At 46.9% G+C, this 19,253-nt stretch overlaps 7 protein-coding genes across 7 annotated transcripts; 3 read left to right on the forward strand and 4 right to left on the reverse strand.

The window, feature by feature from the left end:
- Positions 1 to 10: 10 nt before the first annotated feature.
- On the reverse strand, positions 11 to 1,509 carry HOO65_050332 (Proteasome component ECM29; the record flags this gene model as incomplete). The annotated part of the gene is made up of 3 exons (XM_071003349.1): positions 11 to 286; positions 409 to 1,136; positions 1,278 to 1,509. The coding sequence occupies 3 exons, from the start codon at positions 1,507 to 1,509 to the stop codon at positions 11 to 13; spliced, it is 1,236 nt and encodes a 411-aa protein (XP_070858391.1).
- Positions 1,510 to 2,444: 935 nt separating this feature from the next.
- Positions 2,445 to 2,897, reverse strand: HOO65_050333 (Proteasome component ECM29; the record flags this gene model as incomplete). The annotated part of the gene is made up of 1 exon (XM_071000851.1): positions 2,445 to 2,897. One exon carries the CDS (start codon positions 2,895 to 2,897, stop codon positions 2,445 to 2,447), a length of 453 nt encoding a protein of 150 aa, XP_070858392.1.
- Positions 2,898 to 5,094: 2,197 nt separating this feature from the next.
- HOO65_050334 (E3 SUMO-protein ligase pli1) lies at positions 5,095 to 6,540 on the reverse strand (the record flags this gene model as incomplete). The annotated part of the gene is made up of 4 exons (XM_071003366.1): positions 5,095 to 5,858; positions 5,932 to 6,037; positions 6,115 to 6,364; positions 6,530 to 6,540. 4 exons carry the CDS (start codon positions 6,538 to 6,540, stop codon positions 5,095 to 5,097), a joined length of 1,131 nt encoding a protein of 376 aa, XP_070858393.1.
- Positions 6,541 to 8,260: 1,720 nt separating this feature from the next.
- On the forward strand, positions 8,261 to 8,732 carry HOO65_050335 (uncharacterized protein; the record flags this gene model as incomplete). Its single annotated transcript, XM_071003554.1, has 3 exons — positions 8,261 to 8,417; positions 8,474 to 8,521; positions 8,596 to 8,732. 3 exons carry the CDS (start codon positions 8,261 to 8,263, stop codon positions 8,730 to 8,732), a joined length of 342 nt encoding a protein of 113 aa, XP_070858394.1.
- An 889-nt stretch (positions 8,733 to 9,621) lies between these two features.
- On the forward strand, positions 9,622 to 12,743 carry HOO65_050336 (GPI ethanolamine phosphate transferase 2; the record flags this gene model as incomplete). Its single annotated transcript, XM_071003157.1, has 10 exons — positions 9,622 to 9,809; positions 9,862 to 9,906; positions 9,959 to 10,250; positions 10,304 to 10,431; positions 10,500 to 10,873; positions 10,939 to 11,165; positions 11,232 to 11,515; positions 11,579 to 12,054; positions 12,112 to 12,529; positions 12,710 to 12,743. 10 exons carry the CDS (start codon positions 9,622 to 9,624, stop codon positions 12,741 to 12,743), a joined length of 2,466 nt encoding a protein of 821 aa, XP_070858395.1.
- Positions 12,744 to 12,958: 215 nt separating this feature from the next.
- Positions 12,959 to 15,220, reverse strand: HOO65_050337 (RNA recognition domain-containing protein; the record flags this gene model as incomplete). Its single annotated transcript, XM_071000852.1, has 1 exon — positions 12,959 to 15,220. One exon carries the CDS (start codon positions 15,218 to 15,220, stop codon positions 12,959 to 12,961), a length of 2,262 nt encoding a protein of 753 aa, XP_070858396.1.
- Positions 15,221 to 15,773: 553 nt separating this feature from the next.
- Positions 15,774 to 18,958, forward strand: HOO65_050338 (Condensin complex subunit 3; the record flags this gene model as incomplete). Its single annotated transcript, XM_071003155.1, has 2 exons — positions 15,774 to 18,453; positions 18,570 to 18,958. 2 exons carry the CDS (start codon positions 15,774 to 15,776, stop codon positions 18,956 to 18,958), a joined length of 3,069 nt encoding a protein of 1,022 aa, XP_070858397.1.
- Between the last annotated feature and the right edge of the window lie 295 nt (positions 18,959 to 19,253).

Consider the following 19,253-nt stretch of genomic DNA (forward strand, 5'->3'; position numbering starts at 1 on the left):
GAATGGATCCTCAGAGCTTGTTGATGCTGTATCCATGTGCAAGGGCAGAGAGTGCATTGGCGGCTAGGTCTGTGCGGATTGCATTGGCTTCCCAGTCAGTTGAATCAAGACCGACCTTGTCCTCATGTTGGGAAGTAAGGTCATCCAGGGACGGAGTCTTGATGGCTGCAATTTCGTCAAGTAGATCAAGATCAGTACGGATATTGGCAAACTTCCATAGCATGGCAAAGGCGTGGCTTTTGTACTCGGCATTGTTGTGTTTGGCTTCACGTAGCGCAATCTTTTTCTGGTGAGCCACAGCTAGCGCGTCGTCTTTCCAGACAGCTTGTCAGAAAGCAAAAACTCTAGAGCCTGCCCCATCATAGCTTTGGTGGACGTGTTTTCCGAGGAGCTTTCTAGCGTGTGAACCAAGGTCTTGGATAGCACCATGGAAAGATCGAGGGCGGCCTTTCGAACACTTCCCTTGACGTCATCAATGACCTTGAGGGACACAACCCAGAGAGTAGAATAATATCTCTCGTATTGCGAGTACTTGCGGCCTTGAATCAAGTCTGAGATGGCCGAACAGCTGGCTTCCCGAACCCGCCATTCCTTGCCTACAATGTTCTTGGGTAGGTCCTCCATGATGAGATCAAAGTGCTGGTTGAGTATTGCGGTAGGCTCCTTCACCATGGCCTTCCAAATGTCGTTCATAGAGCGTTGGACATTCGGGTTTGGATCGAACCGGTAGCGGTAAAGCTTAGGATAGAGCTTCGGATCAACTTCAGTATTAGAAAGGATGTTGCTGAGACCGAAATGGCCAAAAGCTGAGCGGGTGGACCATGTAGCAGCATTTGAAGCAAGAGACATGAATTTGTAGATCAGCGTCTGGTCACCAACTTCGGAAGCTAAATTCACAATGTCTTTGTATGATGTCACCGACTGACTGTCTCCAGTTGGGAGAGCTCCGGCATCAAAAAGCTCTGTATCTTGGTCCAGGTTCATCCGAGTCTGATTTCCAGTGAATGCTGAAACGAGGTCTTCGACTAGCTGCGTCTGGAGTGCCTCATCGCCCTTCTCATATACCAAAGTTAGACCACGTGAAGCAGTCTCTTGTACCATATCATCACGAGCACTGAGTAGCCTCATGAAGGAGGCTTGGGCCTCACGTAGACGCTGATGAACCTCCGTCACATGAGAGCAGTATTGCACAAAGCTGAACAGCTAAACACTAGAGGCCTTGAGGAGGGAGTGCTTGGTGTCCTTGGTATTCTGAATTAATCTGTCCAAAACCATACTCAAGAGATGAGGACGCTTTGGCGTCATGTAGGCAATGGAAAACGAATCAAGGTTAACTAGAAGCTTCACAGAATCAGCATCCCATCCAGCAGTAAGAGCAACAATAACCTCTCCAATAGTGAAATGGACTTCAATACCTTTCAATTCATGCAGCTTGAAGAGTTCCTCCAAAATCATAGGCATGAAGTTATTGGCATCGATAGCCTCGGTATCGGTATAATCAAGGGTCATAGCAAGGCGCCCTAGACAAGCAATTGCCTTTTCATTACCCTTCTTAGCATGAGTCAAGAGCAGTTTGATGATCTCTTTGACATTGCTCTCCCCAGTGATAGGGGGGATGCAAAGCCTAGCCGTCCAGAGGGTTAGCAAACCATCAAAGATCACATTCAATGACGCCTGAGTGCCCTTAGAACCTGTGTCTTTGAGCAACAGAGATGCTGGAGTGTACAGAATAGGGTCAGGGGTTTGTCAGCCATACAAGACTAGCCAAGAAAGCAAGTGACTATAAGTGACCAAGCTACCTTCAAGGGTGAGAAGATATTGCACAGGCCCAGAGGCTGTTCTGTTAGCTTCAAGAAAGAAGACAGATAAGAGGTACACAACTTCAGACGAAAAGTCTGATTCAGAAGTAGTAGGATGTGCTAGCATAATGCTATAGGCCTAGGCAGTGAGAGATCGTACTTCCTTCTATAGCGAATGTAGAAGAGGCTAGAATGCAGTGGGCTCTAAACGCTCGAGAACAGTGGAGATGGCATCTGATGGGCTCATCGAAGAAATATGAACAGCATAGCTGAGACATTCCTCCACAACAGTCTCAGACACACCATGAAAGGCACCAATCAGAGCGCAGTAAAGTAAGGTGCAGGTTGCCACATTATTCTCTGGAAGTGAAAGGTACTTTCTCACAGTCCCACGAGTCTTGAGGTCAGTCTGGAATGATAAAAGACTCATGTTCCTCATAAGAAGTCTTTTCGTCTGGCCTAAATCAGGTGCTCAGTATAGATAATGCGCCTTCAATATCAACGACTGTCTCTGGAGTCGTCTCTTCTGACAGAGACTGGAACAGCCATTGAGCGAGAGAAAGCTTTTGCTGGAAGGTAAAACGGCTAGCCTTGCTCAAGATTCCAATTATCTCGTAGGCAAAAGGCTGTAGGGTAGTGTCAGTATCAGAGCCTGTGTGCAATCTGTTCATCTTCCAGGTTAACGTTGAGCTTCTTGATAATATTGGTTCCAGGGCTAGAAACATTGGAGTCGGGGCTAGAGGAGGCGTAGAGAGCTGGCATAAACTTCTCCTGGTCGGTAAAGATGCCGCTTGATAGGAGTGACATCACGCGTGTCTTTGTCAATGAGATCTGGCGATATGGGAGTTCCATCTCCAGGCTCCATGGCTGTAGGAATTCTAGGTCCGCCGCCCGCATGGCGTTAAAAGCCTCAACTTTCTCTTGAGACACCTTATCCCCTGCAGGCATTCTGAGCAGCAAGACTAGGCCAAGCCATCTGGAAATAACTTGGGCGTCAGACTCTTGTATGCCGATCTCCTTCCTGAGGGCCTTATCCTCGACAGTGTCCTGAGAGGGAAGCTTGATGTCAGGCAAGATTCTGAGAAGAAAGTTGAACATTATAGAGGCAAACTTGATGTCTTTCTCTCAGGCCATTGATACAAGAAGGGTTGGAAAAAGATCATGACGTTGTTCTGGTAGCAGGCGAGGCAAGCTGTGGCGGATAAAGAGAACGTCTAGCTGCTTCAAAACTGCACTTTCAGCTTTCACGAGCTGATCCAAGAGGGAAGCTACCAGTAGAACGATCCTATATTGTTGTTAGCATTGAGTGATGTTCAGTTTGGGAGACTGGATAGCAGTAGCTTACGTTGGGGGTTTAATAAACGTCTGTAGTTTATAGACGGATTGAATCACACAAACACGAACGGACGCGTTTTCACTTGTAGCCTTCAGAATAAAGGCCGTGAGATATTTTGTCAATAGCGGTTGCAGCTTTTCTTCATCAGTAGCTACATTCAAAATAGCAAACTCGACTTTAGAAACTCGACTTTAGAAACGAGCTCAAGCTCGCATGCCTCTGTAGAGGTAGAGCTAGCCTTGGTCATGGCGAAAAGTAAAACCTCCCCTAAGCAAGACGACGAAGAAAGGGAGTTTGGTCGGGTTTTATCACTAGGAGGCGGCAGGTTGGTACTAGTAGCTTGAGGAAGCTTTGAGAGCTATGGATTTGGTTGTTAGATTGAGAGAGAAGAGAAGAGGGGATACTTTCTGTCAAAAGAAATAAGCCATACATGAGCTAATGGGCTTACAGGATGATGAACTAAGCCCAAATGATCAAGCTGGCTGCCAATTACAGGCAAAATTCTGAGGGAATACTGCTGGAATGTTTTTGTAGCAGCTAAAAAGCGAGCTTGATGACAGCTCAGCTCACTCATCGACAAGACAAGGGGGGGGGGGGCGAGAAGAAATCGAAATATAACACTGAAAGCATATGCAAAAAGAGAAAAAGAGAGAGTCTGAGGGAAAATGGTGCAAGGAGAGAAAAGAGGGGGAAAGACAGGCAGCGAAGTTTGTGTAGGTTAAAAAGAGCTGAATGGAGTGTAGTCAAATGGAACCAAGCTGGGAAAGTGCAACTTGTGTTGTCAATATAAAATTTAGGCAGTTTCCCCCCCAGAAGCACTATTTCCCTCTTCCTTTGCCTACACTATCCAATCGTATAACACCTCAGGGTGTGACATGCTCAGCATAACAGGCAAGTACTTGAAATAGGCAACATAGTTACCTACTAAATAGTAACCTACATACGTATTCACCTGGGTTGCCTGCTACATTTACAGAATCGACTTACGTATTTGCCTGCCTTCTGGGAAAATTTCAAGAATCTGCTGACCTTTTTTTACAGAATCAACATACGTTTTTGCTTGTCTACCTGCTGTTTTTACAGAATCTACCTACGTATTTGCCTGCTACCTGGAAAATTTCAAGAATCTGCTGACCTGTTTTTACAGAAAAAGCAAACAGAGACTCTTCTACGAATATCTTTGGTGTTCTACCAGTCGCTCAAGGCCATCAAGAACAACCCGATTACAACATGGAGGGAGGATGACTGTAGGTGAGGGGAAGGATAATATTAACCAGGAAGATGTTGATGCACAGGTGAGGGCGGAATTATCGAGGGTTCGGGGTTCAGGAAGCTCGGCAGCAGCGAGGGAAAGGCGATGTGGAAGATGTGGTACAGGTGGCCATAACTCAAGAACATGTCAAATTGCTGTTGAAATGTCTGGAGAACAGAATAGTAGTTAATTTCAATTGATTTATGTGTTTTTTTAATTTTATATAGAATCCTGTCCAGAGGGTGCCGATTTCCTTCCGACTTCCTATACTTTGCGACTTCCTATGCACTTACGTTATATATATTACAGATCTACAGATCCTAAAGCCTGAGAACAAGAGCAGCGTAGGTTACCAAGTCCAACGAGATCAGACTGACAGATAAGAGAACAAATATGACGAGTACATTCAATAGGAATATGAAAAAAAAAGTCCGGAAAACAAACCCATGTAAAAAATGTATACAAGGCATTCTGTAGCAAGAAGAAGACAACACAATCCAATATACTCCATAGCTATGACGAAGTAGAAACAAAGAAAACACCAGAGCAAAAACAAGAGGGCAAAAAATGGTCCAGGAAAATAAAGCAAGAGGTACTTTGTGAAGGAGCAGGCAACAGAATACTCCTAAGTTGGTTGGTTGTGAAGAGATGGCAGAATGGAAAAGGCTGGGAAATAGAACAACACATACATCCGTCGAATCGGCCACTTAGTATTCGTAATCATCGGATTGGGGCGTGTATTGCGGCTGTGATGCATACCATGAATGGAATTGATCAGGAGTATGATCAACGCCGTTTGCCGACATGTTGGTCCCAAAGTTTAACAAGCCCGTGCTTGGAACCGTATCCGTGCCTGGGGCCATTTCGCTACTGATTACGCTGGGGGCGGGCAACGGAATGGTAGCTTGTCTCTTGACCCGGGGCTCGTTTTCGCTTTCATCTTCATCTTCGTCATCGGAACAGGTCAGGTCAATGAGAACCTTGCGCTTAGTGCCAGCTCCACCATTGGTACTCTCGCGGCTAGTCATATTAAACGGTGCTGGTTGCAAGGGCGCCCCAGTCTCTGAGCTGGGCCCACTATGGTCAGGCGGAGCAGTCCCTTCGCAGATCAAATCAGCATCATTGTTTGCCGCTTCGATCGGTGTGTTGTCAAGTTTGAGAGTAGGCACTCTCCATTCACCTGTTGGCTCAATGTTCACCTGTTCAAGGGAAGACGCCGTTGTTTCCAAGATCTCTTGCACATATTGGTCGATGGCTAGCTCAGAAAAAGGCGTGTAATTGTTGCAGATAGGGCATTGCCAGGTTGGGGCTTGTTGCTGGAGAAGCAAATATGAGTTGACGTCAAAGCACTGGTTGTGACGACAAGAAATTCCGCGGCAAGGCAGTTGAAGGCGAGAGTAGGAAAGTGGACACTTTAATGAAAGTATCTGAGAGGTAGCCTCAATATCAGGGTCATCAAGAGTCTTGGTCACTATTGGCACCGTAGATTAGTTAATGTAATACGTCAGACATCAACGCAGAAAGCACAACTATGGACGACATACGCTCTCGAATGACGGACTCTTTCGTGATTTTGGACCCATTCGTGACTAGATCGACTAATTCCGGAATAGGGGAAATTCTGCAGAGGTACAAACAAAGGTAAAACGTCTGTGATTGGGTGTTAGCAGTGTATATATATATATACATGTGTGTGACTTGCTACGCTCCCATCAAACCTGACGTACCTTGACGGGCTCATCGTAGGTAAACTGTATCTTATTGACATGGTTCGGCCGTATGCGTAGATACTGAGTGATATCGGCTGGGCGCGTCGATCCGGGTCGTTTCTTAACTCCCCGTAGATTTAGCCGTAAATCATGGTTATTGACACGGATATGACACTGGTTCGGAAACGCAATATCGCTATTGGGGGCGAAGTTATCAGCGCAGAGAATAAAGATCCGTAGCCGGTCATCATTAGCCATATCATTGAGCCTAGGTTGATCAGTAGGTGAAAGAAGGATGTTGATCTTATTTCCATGAGAGTTGGAGCCTATGAGAAGCCCTTTTTTAGCATAATGTATGAAGGAGACATAACTAGATCGACAGACACAAAGACTTGCCATATCCGGTATAACAAGGGGCATCTTCATTTCTTACCAGGAAGACATTTTTCAATAGAGCTTATTTGTACCAGGGGCTTGTAGAATGGACTAGGCTTGAAACTTAAGTCTACATTATGTCAGTATTGCATCAACTTAGTTTATGGTTGTACATCAAAGCATACCTGAAATCCAGTTTGACTTATGAGATATCCGGTCCTCATCAGAAGTCCGTTCTCGTCGATGGATCGATGGTGGGAGATGTTCTACGTTTTGATCATGGCTATTTAACAACTCGGATGAGTTAGAGGCTGGCGGAGGGATCGGAGACGGTCTATTTAGCATTGCCCAGACATCGGTCATGATTTGGTAAAAGACCGCAACGTTTTCGTGGGTAACCAGATCTCGGATGACTGATAAAAGAGGCTGTTAGAAACGAGGATATAGATACAAGGTGCGGTATTTCCCCAGCATCTTTCCAGACTGACTGCATGGAGCCTAGATAGAGAAAGAAAAAACAAAGTACTAACGTTGTGTGAGCCGCTTCTGCTGTTCAGCCTTGACGCCATGCTTGCTAAGGCCAAGTGAGCTCAGAATCACCGACAGCTGTTTTACTCTTAGTGAATTACTATTCACTGCTCGGAGGAGTCTTGTTACATCATCTCCCTCGATATGCGACATTGTGGACAAGAGCCAAAGAAGCCAGTCTTTCTTGCGGCCCGTGAATGGTTGTTTGCAACGGGCGTTTGTTTCAAAGCCGCCAAGCCAGTCGTTGGGTAAATCTCTTACTCCTGGTGTCACACTTAAGCCAGCAAAGATTGGCTGCGGTACAGCAAATTTTTCAGGCCTGAAGGTGAAATAGGACCGCAAGGCACTAGCGCATGTAGCAGCAACAGCAACAATATAAACTGGGCAAACGGTACTACCATAAAGCGGCAGCGGGGCGCGTCGAGTGCTAGTAAAAAAGGAGCGGTCGCCAAAGGCTGAAGGCCAACCCTTCACGTGGGGGGGGGGATGTCGTCGGATGAAGTTGGGCTTGCAAACCAAGAACTCGATTCACAGAGTCGTAGCCTGGACAAGCAAGCAAAGCTTTGTTTCTGGATGCGGGCCGGGGTGGAACCCAAACTTCTAGTTGCCTTGATGTATAGCAGCCCAGAGCAATAGAGTAGTATAGCAATGGATCAGCGTAGGAGAGAGGACGGGAAGGGCATGAGGACGGGGATTTGGCACAGTTTCGTAGAACGACGTGATGTGAAGCTTCTAGGGCGTGTTTGCGATGAGCTGTCGCGATGAGCAGTAGAAGAGTAGGAACAAAGCGCTGGGAAAGCCGATGACGGCGAATCGGGCTCAAGTATCTTAAGCTTTAGGTTAGGTAAACACAACAAAAAGTTTGGAAACAGGATAAAAAAGCAGCGAGGTGCCCAAAGACGGGTTCATAGTTCGTTATTAGAGTGCAAAAGCGAGGCCCTTGGAAGATTGATGTCACCGAATTAAGAAAGTACTTGAAAGCGGTGACAGGCGGCAGATTCTCTATGCGACTAGAAATCTAACCAATCGCGCTAAAGTGCATCATCCTTCCCTGATATAATAGTGTGGCGTTTGGCAATGCCATGCCTGCTCTGTGGCGTAATCTACTAACAAGGCTTATCGGTCGCAAAGCCCCACATCCTTCGCCAATCCCTAGCCATGGTAACGGATTTTTTTTTTCGCATCTCAACATCCGGAGTTGTTCCCGTCTCTCTTTTTTCCTGTTCATTACCCCAAATATAACCACAATCTCTCCGCTAAAATGGCCAGAAGCTCCCGATCAAACGCCCTCAAGATCAACAACCGAAAGCTCAAGAGCCAGGTTTTCGGCCCTGTTGAGGATGCCCGCACTCAACGGCTGTCGGCCAAGCTGCTCGAGCTGGCCAAGGCCCCCAAGCCCGTCGCTGATGTGAAAATGGGTAGGATGATGCTGTCGTTCCGCAGATGGTATATTAGATACTAACTTTTTGACTAGATGACGCTGCTGAAGATCAGGAGACTGAGATCAAGAAGACTAGCGACAGTAAGGACCTTCTTCACATGCTAATGAGGCACACCCATTTCATCATACACGATGAATACTAACTGTTTTCCTAGACATGGATGTTGATGGCAAGGCCAAGAGCAAGTCTTCGATTTCCGCCGGCAACAAGGGGATACTCAAAAAGGGCAAGTCCAAGAAGTCCAGCATAGTCTTCAGGTCCTTCAAGGACCGCACTCGTGGCAAGAGATGAGTCTTTCCGTGGATTCTTGTTATTTAATCATGGTTTCTTCGCGCATTTTCCTTTCCGGTACTTTTCTCTTTGCAATTCTTTGAAGCGAGGCTGCTGTCCATTCTCAAAACTACAGTCGTGCTTCATGTGGGAATGGCGTCAGCAGTCTAATCTTTTTTTTGCTATAACGACGTTAGCTTTTAGTTTTACTAGAAGATGTTTTCTTCTGCTTTCTTCTCTTTTTGTTGGAAAAAATGATACACCCATTTTACTTGTGGTCTCGAGTTTGGAAGCCCACTCACAATCTAAGTCCCCCTTTTCATGTTGTCGATTCGCCCAAAGACTTGATTTGATGTATGGTATGCCTATCATGAACACCAAGAATGCTCATCGTATCGAGCATTAGCGCTCAATCTATCACAGCAGCATTATTACTTCTCCAGGCGTAGGCTTTCATTACAATCACGTGACATCAACACGGCTTTCCTAAAGACCCACCCATGGATTCCGGCCGCCAGAGGTCGGCCCCATTTTTTACGGAGGACGTAGTAGGCTAGGTTGGACGTGTCTTTTCGTATGTAGTTCATAATAATGCCAATCTATCAAGGAAATAACCTGCGTAACTACTAAATGATTTTTTTTGTATTTATACAAATTTATACGCCGCCCTCTTCCAAACCTTCCTCCCTCAAGGCTTCATCTAGCCCTCCCCCCAATCAGATTTCTCATCGTGGCTTTTTCTGTGTATACTCATTTCTTACCCCTTTTAGCGTTTTGTGGTTTTATTTACTACCTAACCCCAACCCAAGCAGCACAACAACCACATCATCAGCGTCATCATCACCAATCTAGATGAACAGCCTTGCACAAAAAATCACAATCACAGTCTACGCTACAGGTTTCAGTCATTATGCAAAAGCTGCTGCTGGTTTTGGCCAATTTTCTGGTCCTTGCCTCACTGGCGCTTTTTGGGCTGGGTTTTTTCCCATACAAGCCGCTTTTGTCCGGTCTAGCCCTCTACGATGAACTTGAATATGGGCCTCCGCCAGAACCACAGTTTGACCGATTGGTGTTCATGGTAGTTGATGCTTTGCGGAGGTGAGCGTGGCTCTTCTCGTAGCTTCGGCAGCTATACTAACAGCTTTATTAGCGATTTCGTGTACGCCCATGGAAGTGGATTTGAATTCACACATGAGTAAGTGTTGTATAGTACCTATGTCGTAGACCGTTCTGACAGTCTTCTTTAGGCTTATTCGCAATGGCGCTGCCGTCCCTTTCACTGCAAATGCTCGGTCTCCCACCGTTACTATGCCACGTCTGAAGGCTCTCACAACAGGGTCTATTCCGTCATTCCTAGACGTCATACTGAACGTCCTCGAAGGCGACAAGTCATCCGCATTAACTAGCCAAGACAATTGGCTGTTGCAGATGAAGGCAAAAAACACAGGGAAAATGATCATGTTCGGGGATGATACATGGATGAAATTGTTTCCAGATACTTTTGATCGCGAAGATGGAACGACTAGCTTCTTCGTAGCTGTACGTGCCTTCAGCAGACCAACGGTAGACGCGCTACTAACACAAACCCGCAGGATTATACTATCGTTGATAATAACGTCACTAGGCACATCCCCGGAGAACTTCAGAATGACGACTGGAACTCAATGATTTTGCACTATTTGGGTCTTGATCATATTGGCCACAAATCAGGCCCTAATAGGTGAGTGCATGCTTGTCTCACAAACAAACAAAAAAGTTATCTAATGCTCCGATCTTCCGACTCTCTAGTGCGAATATGATTCCTAAACAAGCTGAGATGGATGCAATAGTTAAAGCCATTTATACCGCCATCGAGACTCAGGCTCACCTCTCGTCAACACTTTTTGTCGTTTGTGGTGATCATGGCATGAATGAAGCTGGGAATCATGGCGCTTCCTCAGCCGGGGAAACATCCCCAGCGCTTGTCTTTATTTCTCCCAAGTTTAGAAATATTGCCCTCAAAGCGACTGAAGCGCCATTGCCACCCAGAGCCAACTTTCGGTTTTATGATTATGTTGAGCAGTCCGATCTTGTTCCCACTTTGGCCGCGTTGCTAGGCTTCCCAGTGCCCAAGAACTCATTGGGTGTCACGATCCCTTATTTCTTATCACTCTGGGAAAAAGGTACGTCAAGTTTTGTAACAAGAAAGCGCACATGGCGTAAGTCCAATGCGCTGACCCGCATGTAGAAACCGACCAGGCGCAAGTTTTGATTCGAAATGCAGGCCAGATTCTCACTGTCATTACTGCCGCTTTTGGCGATTCTTTGCTGAAATATCCAATCGAAAATCGCTGTTCCGATACGACCTCTGGTATTGAACTTCTTGCTTGCCGTTGGCAGAGGATATCATCACAGGCAAAGGAATTTGATGGGAAGAATAGGCTAGATCAGAAATGGATCACAGAAACAATTGAGGTAAGCCCAGCCCAAATACAATGAACCATGCTCTTCTTTTTTTGCATATACTGACTACTTCTCTAGTGGCTTCGCGATGCCCAAGATCTCATGAGCAATATGGCAAGTAATTTTAAAATGGACTATATTTTTTGCGGGCTGGCTGTCGGTCTTGCTGCAGTCGTGATATCAGGAATTGATATATTCAGAAGCACGAAGGGATTGCCAGTAGCTTTACTTTTCGGCACATCATTCCTGTACGGCGCTATGATGTTTGGTAGCAGCTTTGTCGAAGAAGAACAACACTTCTGGTACTGGACCACCTCTCTATGGCTGGCATACCTAGGCAGAAATCAACTTCAAATGTCTCTGTAAGTCTGTTTTATAATTCAAGGCCATTTCGCCCCATATACGGCCGTTACTAACATGCCTAGGACTTCTTCTCGTTTTACTATCATTTGGCTCGTTTCGATCCTATCAATGCTTCGCCTTCTCCGGGGCTGGAATCAAACAGGCCAAAAGTTTGCTGGAGGTCCAGATATTGTGACGTCGTTCCTCAAACCATTCCCTGTGCTTCTTTGGCTCACTGTCTTAGCAAGTATCTCTTTTACAGGCTTTCAACTTTCCACCCGCGTAATTGGTTTTGGATGGAAGCTCCAGGACAAGCAAATTGATCTTGCTAGCGAGTTTGCTTCCGTCATTACACTAGGGGCGTTGTCCTTTAAGTTGGCTATCACTACCACTGACTCGCCTGAGCTTGTCTTGTTATGGTGGGATGAGTATATCGCGACTGTACTGGATACTGCAGCACTCCCCCAAGTAGCAAGGACATTATTTATCCTTATCGCTGGTGCTATCACATACATCGTATACCGGCGCCAAAGCTACTCTACTCCGTTTGGGCCCTGTTGTATGTTTGCCCTTTTTTCTTTTGCTGCTGCCTTTTTTACTTACTAACCAGATACAGTGGCTCTCCATCATATGCTTACTTTCTTCTTAATCATCCAAAGTCGCGTCACAAATATTCCATTATTTCTATTCATGAGTGTTATATTTGAGTTACTACGAATGAGTAATCTCGGCACCTTCGAGATATCTCTCACCACCATGATGCTACAATACGCATCATTCTTCGCTTTCGGGGGTACCAACGCCATATCATCTATTGATCTATCCTCAGGCTACAACGGTGTTACTGAGTTTAATATTGCTGCAGTGGGAGTCCTGACTTTTGCTTCCAACCTAGGCGGCCCAATATTTTGGGCAAGTGCTTGTGCCGTGTTACTTGCCCAAGGGAGGGGAAAGGGATCTCCTAACATATTCAAGACCCATGTACAGATCCTAACCTTCTTCACTGCTGTCAGTGCAATGTCTGTGATGGCAGCGTGTGTCGTCATGCGCACCCATTTGTTCATCTGGACTGTGTTTTCTCCCAAGTTTCTGTATTGTGCAGGATGGGCAGGGGCTCATCTAATACTTAATGTAATCCTTACTGGCCTGATTTACTCGAGCAAAAAAAGTCAAAGCCCGAGTAAGTTGGGATAAGATCTCTGATATTTACATAGCTTTACGAAGTGGTTCATTTTGATCATGTCATAGACTGCTAATATAGTAATGGTAAACGATATTATGCAAGTATATAAGTGTATATCAAGGCAAAAGGCCGCTGTATGTAGTACTTCTCTCTTTTTTCAGACCCTTAAAAACGCCAGCAAATAAGTAGTTGGTAGCCCAAAGCATGTTCCCAGAAACAATACCCTCCCCCTTCGCTCATCCGCGCCCCAAACCACACCACCGCGTTCTCTACCGCGACTTTAACCGCGCATAGCCTTTTTCTTCTTCCGCATAACCATTTTCCTGGCGATCACTTGGTTGCGCTGCTTGTTGCTAGTATCGTCTTGCTTGCGAGGCGTCTGGTCGCTTTTCCGGCGATTAAATTTGTTGTCTCTACGGCCATCTTTGTCACTAGCCTTGAAGTTAGACTTGCCATCATGGCGGCCAAAGGGCTTCTTCTCGGTCGTTGGAGCTTCGGCCGTTTGTGGCGGCTTGTTACGCCCTTGTTGGGCTCTCCGTGCTACAACTTGCGCATTCTCAATGGCAAATTCCACAATCAATCGCTTCTTGCGACCCTCAGTATCGTCAACTTGGAAGCCATTGAGATAACGAAGACCCATCAATGCCCAGCGGTGAGAGCTATACTCAATGAAGCCATAGCCACGGCTACGCGCGCCATCCTTCTCGGGCATCTTAGAGCCCTCGATACTTTCAAATTCAATCTTGGCCTGCTTCACAATTCCCTTGCCGCGGGCCTTGCGCGATTGCTCTGCCTCGCGTGATTCAGACACACCACGTGACTTTTCCTCCTTGGATAACGGCTCACGGCGGCCTTCCTTGACATCGGTTGCAAATCCAACTACAGCTTCACGTGCCAGCTGCTTGAGCTCTTTAGTGCCCATGCTTTTAGGTAGATTGCGAACAGCCAAACGTGTCAGTGAAATATGGAGCATGGGGTTGGCTTGCACCAGCTTCTTGCGTTGACTAGCGCTAGCCTCGCGCATTTTAATCTCAGATGGGGTAAGAGCACGGTAGAGTGAAGAACGTTGGTCAAGTGCACCTTCATTTAGCAAGAACAAACGACGCTTGTCCTTTTCACGCCGGGATTGAGCGCCTTCATTAGTCATGCGAGTAGCCTCATCTTTGCTGACAGCCTGCGTCACCTGTAAAATCCGGCCGTCCATAGTGTACTTGCCGTCGATATCAACAGACTCGTCGGTAAGAATAGACTTGCGAACCTTCTTGGACAGATGGGCAGGGGCGGCTGTGATACGAGGGGCACCCTTGACACACGTTATGCTATCGGGAACGTTAAAGAAGCAGACAAAGCCAGTGCCAGCAGGGCGGTCGGTAGTCTTGTCCATGACAACACGGGCATAACGCACGGCACCAAATTTGCCAAAGAAGGTCTTCAGGGTATCATCAGTGGCACTAAAGGGCAGGTTACGGACAAAGACAGTGGAGGAGTTATCAGTGATTCTCTTCTGGGGCTTCTCTTGCTCTTCGCTAATATCATCCTCCCACTCGTCTTCGTCTTCGGCTTTTTCGGAAGTGTCGTCATCCTTGTCGGTGCTAGAATCGGAATCGTCATCAGAGTCGTCGCTGCTGTCTTCTTCTTTTTCAGACTCTAGCTCAGTGTTTTTGAAGAACATTGCAATATCGCGCTCGGCCTCAGTCATCCCGGCAAGTTCGTCCTCGTCGTCTTTAGCGTCATTTGATTCTTTGTTGCCGCTCTCGTTCTTCTTAGCTTCTTTAGCCTTGGCCTTTGCTTCCTTGCGTTGAGTTGCCTCAACCTGTTGCTGCTTCTGGTACGTATCCTTATCGACAGCCCAATCAACGGCAATGGTACGACCGTCGATCTCTTTGCCATTGATAGCAGCAAGGGCCTTTTCAGCATTCTTGCGGCCACGCATCGTAATAAAGCCAAAGCCAGACAGCTTGCCCTTATCGTTAGGCACATCGGCAAATTTGACCTTGCCAAAGCCAGAAAACAACTTGGCCAAGTGTTCAGGCTTCTTGACGCTCCATGGTAGGTTGCGGATAATCAGCTTAGGCGGTCTGCGAGCCTCCTCCTGCTCGGCCAAGCGCTTAGCCTTGCTCTCAGAAATCTCGCTTTCAGTCCCAGGCTTGCGCTTTCTGGCTTCGGCAATCTCAAGACGCAGCTTGCGCTTGTTCCAAACGACATTGTTCAGTTTGTTTTGGGCCTCCTTGGTATCTTCGGCATCGGCAAAAGTGACAAAGCCGTAGCCACGAGAGGCCTTGGTCGCGGGGTCGCTAACAACGACGGCGTGCTTGACAGGAAAATGTTGAGAAAAGAATTCCGTCAAGGACTCGCTAGTAGCGTCGGGTGGCAGTGAGCGGACAAAAAGGGAGCTCGAGTCCCCCAGACGCTGACGTTTGCTTTTAGGTTGCTTGCCGGCAGTGGCAGACGCAGCAGCATCAACTAAGGGAGCATCTTCGATAGCAAATTCGTCATCTTCGCGATGCTGGCGTTTGACACCGGTTGATTTAGCACCAACCATATTGGGGTGAAGAATTGAAGCGGTTGAGATGTGGGAGAAAGGTCCGGAAAAACAGGTATCGTCAATGGCAGGTTTGTTCTAGGACTCGTTCGTTTTATTCTCACCAAAAAAAAATAGGCGATTGTCAAGCTGCAAATAAGTCAAGCCGAAAGTTTTTTTTTGGGCGATAGAGCAGGATCTCTTATCGGATTACCCATGGCTCTACCGACAGCACGGACAGCTGCTGACAGCTGTCCACAGGATGCTAGGCTCAAAGAGGAACAATGTAAACACAAAACCACAACATTCAAGGAGGGGCGCAATCATGCAGAGCAACCCTCAAAGAACACAGTCAAGCTTCGTTTCTTTCTCATTTTTTTTCTTTATGGCGATAACCTTTAGCAAGATTTTTCAAGTCTTGCCTACTCCATAAATATCACAGATATAGGCCAGCTCTTTATTCTACAATACCGCTTTGGCCTGGCCACATTCTTTTTTCCCATTCTTGGCTTTCTAGGACTTGGGCAAGCTTTTTTTCTGCTATTGCACTACAATTTGACCCCTCGCTATCATCATGCCACCAGCCAAAGGCACAAGTCGTGCCAAGACGACCAGCTCTCGGTCTTCCCATACCCAAATCCACGTTGATATCCCCGAAGATACTCCTGAAAACGATCTGAGACCACAGATTTGCGCAATATTCCGAGATGCCCAGCGAACCACGGCTTCCCACCGCAAATTTGTCATCAGCTTGCGCAAAATCCACGAGGCTTGCTGCTACGAGCCTATTGAAATCAAGAAAGGCTCTGTACACGAATTCGATGAGGAGACATTCAATACCGAGTTTATCCGCTGTGTGCTTCGTGTGCTGCCTGTCCGAAAGTCAGAGAGTGTAGGCGAAAAGTCGATACGCTTCATTGGCCTGTTTCTGCGCCATGCTAGTGAAAAGGACAATGAGATTGCTCTAGATGAGGTTGAGGAAGATGCTAGCGTCATGCCAGAAACCCCCGCTACAAGACTCACGACAAAGCTTCTTGAGAGCATTATGCCCCATACTGTGGCCAAAGACAAGTATGTCCGCTTTCGGTCTACCCAGCTTGTGTCCCAGGTTGTCAACTCTCTCGATGCCATTGACGATGAGCTGTTCCAAAAATTGCGCTACGTGCTTTTAAAGCGCATCCGCGACAAGGAATCTATGGTCAGATCACAAGCCGTTCTAGGCCTAACCCGTCTAGCTGGCAACGGTGAGGCAGCTGGCAACTCCGATGATGATGAAGAACAGGATCTTAGCGCCGGTCTCCTTGGCAAGCTGCTAGATCTCCTTCAAAATGATCCCAGCCCTGAGGTGCGAAGGGCTTTACTCGTCAACCTACCCATTCTGCCCACTACTCTTCCGTATTTGCTAGAAAGAGCACGTGACCAAGATGCTCTTACTCGGCGAGCTGTCTACTCTCGACTTCTACCGGCACTCGGCGACTTCCGTCACCTTTCTCTCAGCATGCGAGAAAAGCTTCTTCGCTGGGGCCTACGCGATAGAGATGAGAATGTTCGTAAAGCCGCTGGCAAGCTCTTCCGCGAACGTTGGATCGAGGACTGCGCTTCAGCCCACCAAGAACAGCCTGAAGACCCCGAGGCACCTCCTCCTACACTCGTCCCAAGCATAGAGGGTCTGCAAGAACTACTCGAACGCATTGACATCATAAACTCAGGCGAGGAGAACGGTGTAGCTATGGAAGCCATGAAGGGCTTTTGGGAGGGTAGGCCAGACTACCGTGAGGCCATGGTTTTCGACGACACGTTTTGGGAGACACTTTCTGCTGAGAGTGTGTTTATGGCACGCACATTCAACGATTTCTGCCGGAGCAACCCTAAGTACGAGTATCTAGTTGAAGAAAAGATGCCTGAGGTGACTCGGCTTGCCTTTTTCTTGGAGAGATACGTCAATGCTCTTCTTGAAGCCATTAAACGCGTTGGTGAAAACAGCAACGAGGATGAGGAGGAAGACACTATTGAACAGGAATTTATTGTTGAACAGCTTCTTCGAATCGCCTTAACCCTTGACTACTCGGACGAAGTCGGCCGGAGAAAGATGTTTGCGCTTCTTCGTCAAGTCCTCTCAAACCCGGCTGTTCCCGATGATATCACAAAGCTCATTGTCGAAGTTCTCCGTGATATTTGCGCTCCTGATGCAGCTGGAGAGCGTGAATTTTGCAGTGTTGTTCTAGAGGCTGTGGCCGATGTTCATGACACCATTGCCGAAGATGATGAGCCACAGCAAGAAGATGCCGACGAGAGCTTCCATTCCGCACATTCCGCAGTCAGTAGCCGAAGTCACACAGCCACTAGTAAAGACGGGAGTCACGGCAATAATGATGATTCAATTACAGAGGAAGAAGCAGAGGCTAAGGCTATCAAGGAGATTGTCATCAACATGAAATGTCTGCACATTGTGCAATGCATGCTAACCAACGTCAGAGGTAGCCTGCAAAAGAACGACCATCTCGTAGCCATGCTCAACAATCTCGTTGTGCCTGCTGTGCGAAGCCACGAAGCCCCTGTTCGTGAACGTGGTCTAGTGTGTCTTGGTCTCTGTGCCCTTCTCGATAAGGCACTTGCAGAGGAAAACCTAACGCTATTTGTCCATTTCTTCAGCAAGGGTCATGCCGCTCTACAAATCACGGCTCTCCAGATCCTAACGGATATTCTCAATGTCCATGGGGCACAGCTCTTGACGTCTAACCCTACACTGCTCAAGGTCTATGTACGGGCACTGAGACTTGGATCACGTGCACCCGACGTCCAGGCCACCGCTGTGTTAGCAGTATCCAAGCTCCTTCTGGGACAGGTTGTTACAGACCCTGATGTAGCTTCAGAACTTCTTAAAACACTCGTGATCGCCTACTTTGACCCCTCTAGTGCCGACAACCAGAGTGTTCGCCAGGCACTAAACTACTTCTTACCTGTCTTCTGCTTCTCGAGACCCGAGAACCAGGAACTACTTCGCACCATCGCGCTAGATGCACTCCATTCGCTGTACAACATCAGAGATGCATATGAAGATGACGGAGACGCCGATGTTGGCGACGAAATGGTGAGCATTAATACCATCGGCTCGTGCTTTGTTGACTGGACGGACCCGAGAAAGTGCTTTAACCCACAAAATCAGGGCGAAGGGGAGAAGAAGCACGTACCCGGAAATGTGCATCTAGAGCTTGCCTTTGATATTTTAGAGCGGCTTAACTCCAACATGAGTAGTAAGTTATACACTGCGGCAGTAGCTCTTTGATAGTAGCCTTTTCATAGCTACAATCATAACCAAACAACTATGTCTCTATCGAACTAACATGCCTTTTTTTTTTCATTTTTGCAGAAGACGAGAGGAAAACCCTAGCTCCACTTCTCGGCAAGTTGTACATTTCACCGCTTGCTGACGAAGATAAGCTCCGTGAGCTTTTTGAAGAAGTCTCAGAAGCAGTAGAATCTAACCTGCTCTCGGATGCATCAAGCAAGAACTCTCTATACAAGCTACATGTAACTCTAGGCAAAATCGTCAACTCTCTCAAACCGAAGCAGAACCAGTCGATGCTATCTGGAGCAGAAAAGTCGAGTATTCACGATACTAGTGGTATGACCTCTACCATGTCAACTTCAGTCAAGGCTGAAGAGTATGACGAAGAAGAGGCAAGTGATAATACTGTGACAGCAAAAGATGACCAGGACGGCACAACCATGATGTCTGAAGCCAGCAGTATAGAATAATAGCAGGCAATCATATAGTATAAACTATGGAGGGGGGAGGATTTTTCGTCTTTTTACTCTTGATGTTACTCTAATGAGCCCATGATTTCATGGATTTATTTGTGTGGGAGTTATATTGGTTTCACTTTCGTTTTTATACAAGTCATGCTACATACACAGAATAATTATACACAAGATAAGTAGGTCCCATAGAGGGAAGTGAGGACAGAAAAGGGCAGATGGCGACAGGGTAGAGAGAACAAAAAACCATATATCAAGACAGCAGCAGAAGGGAAAAGGATAAACAATCTCAAGC

This window comes from Ceratocystis lukuohia (genome assembly GCF_044167205.1).
Source record: "Ceratocystis lukuohia strain C4212 chromosome Unknown Supercontig5_pilon, whole genome shotgun sequence".
NCBI lineage: Eukaryota > Fungi > Ascomycota > Sordariomycetes > Microascales > Ceratocystidaceae > Ceratocystis > Ceratocystis lukuohia.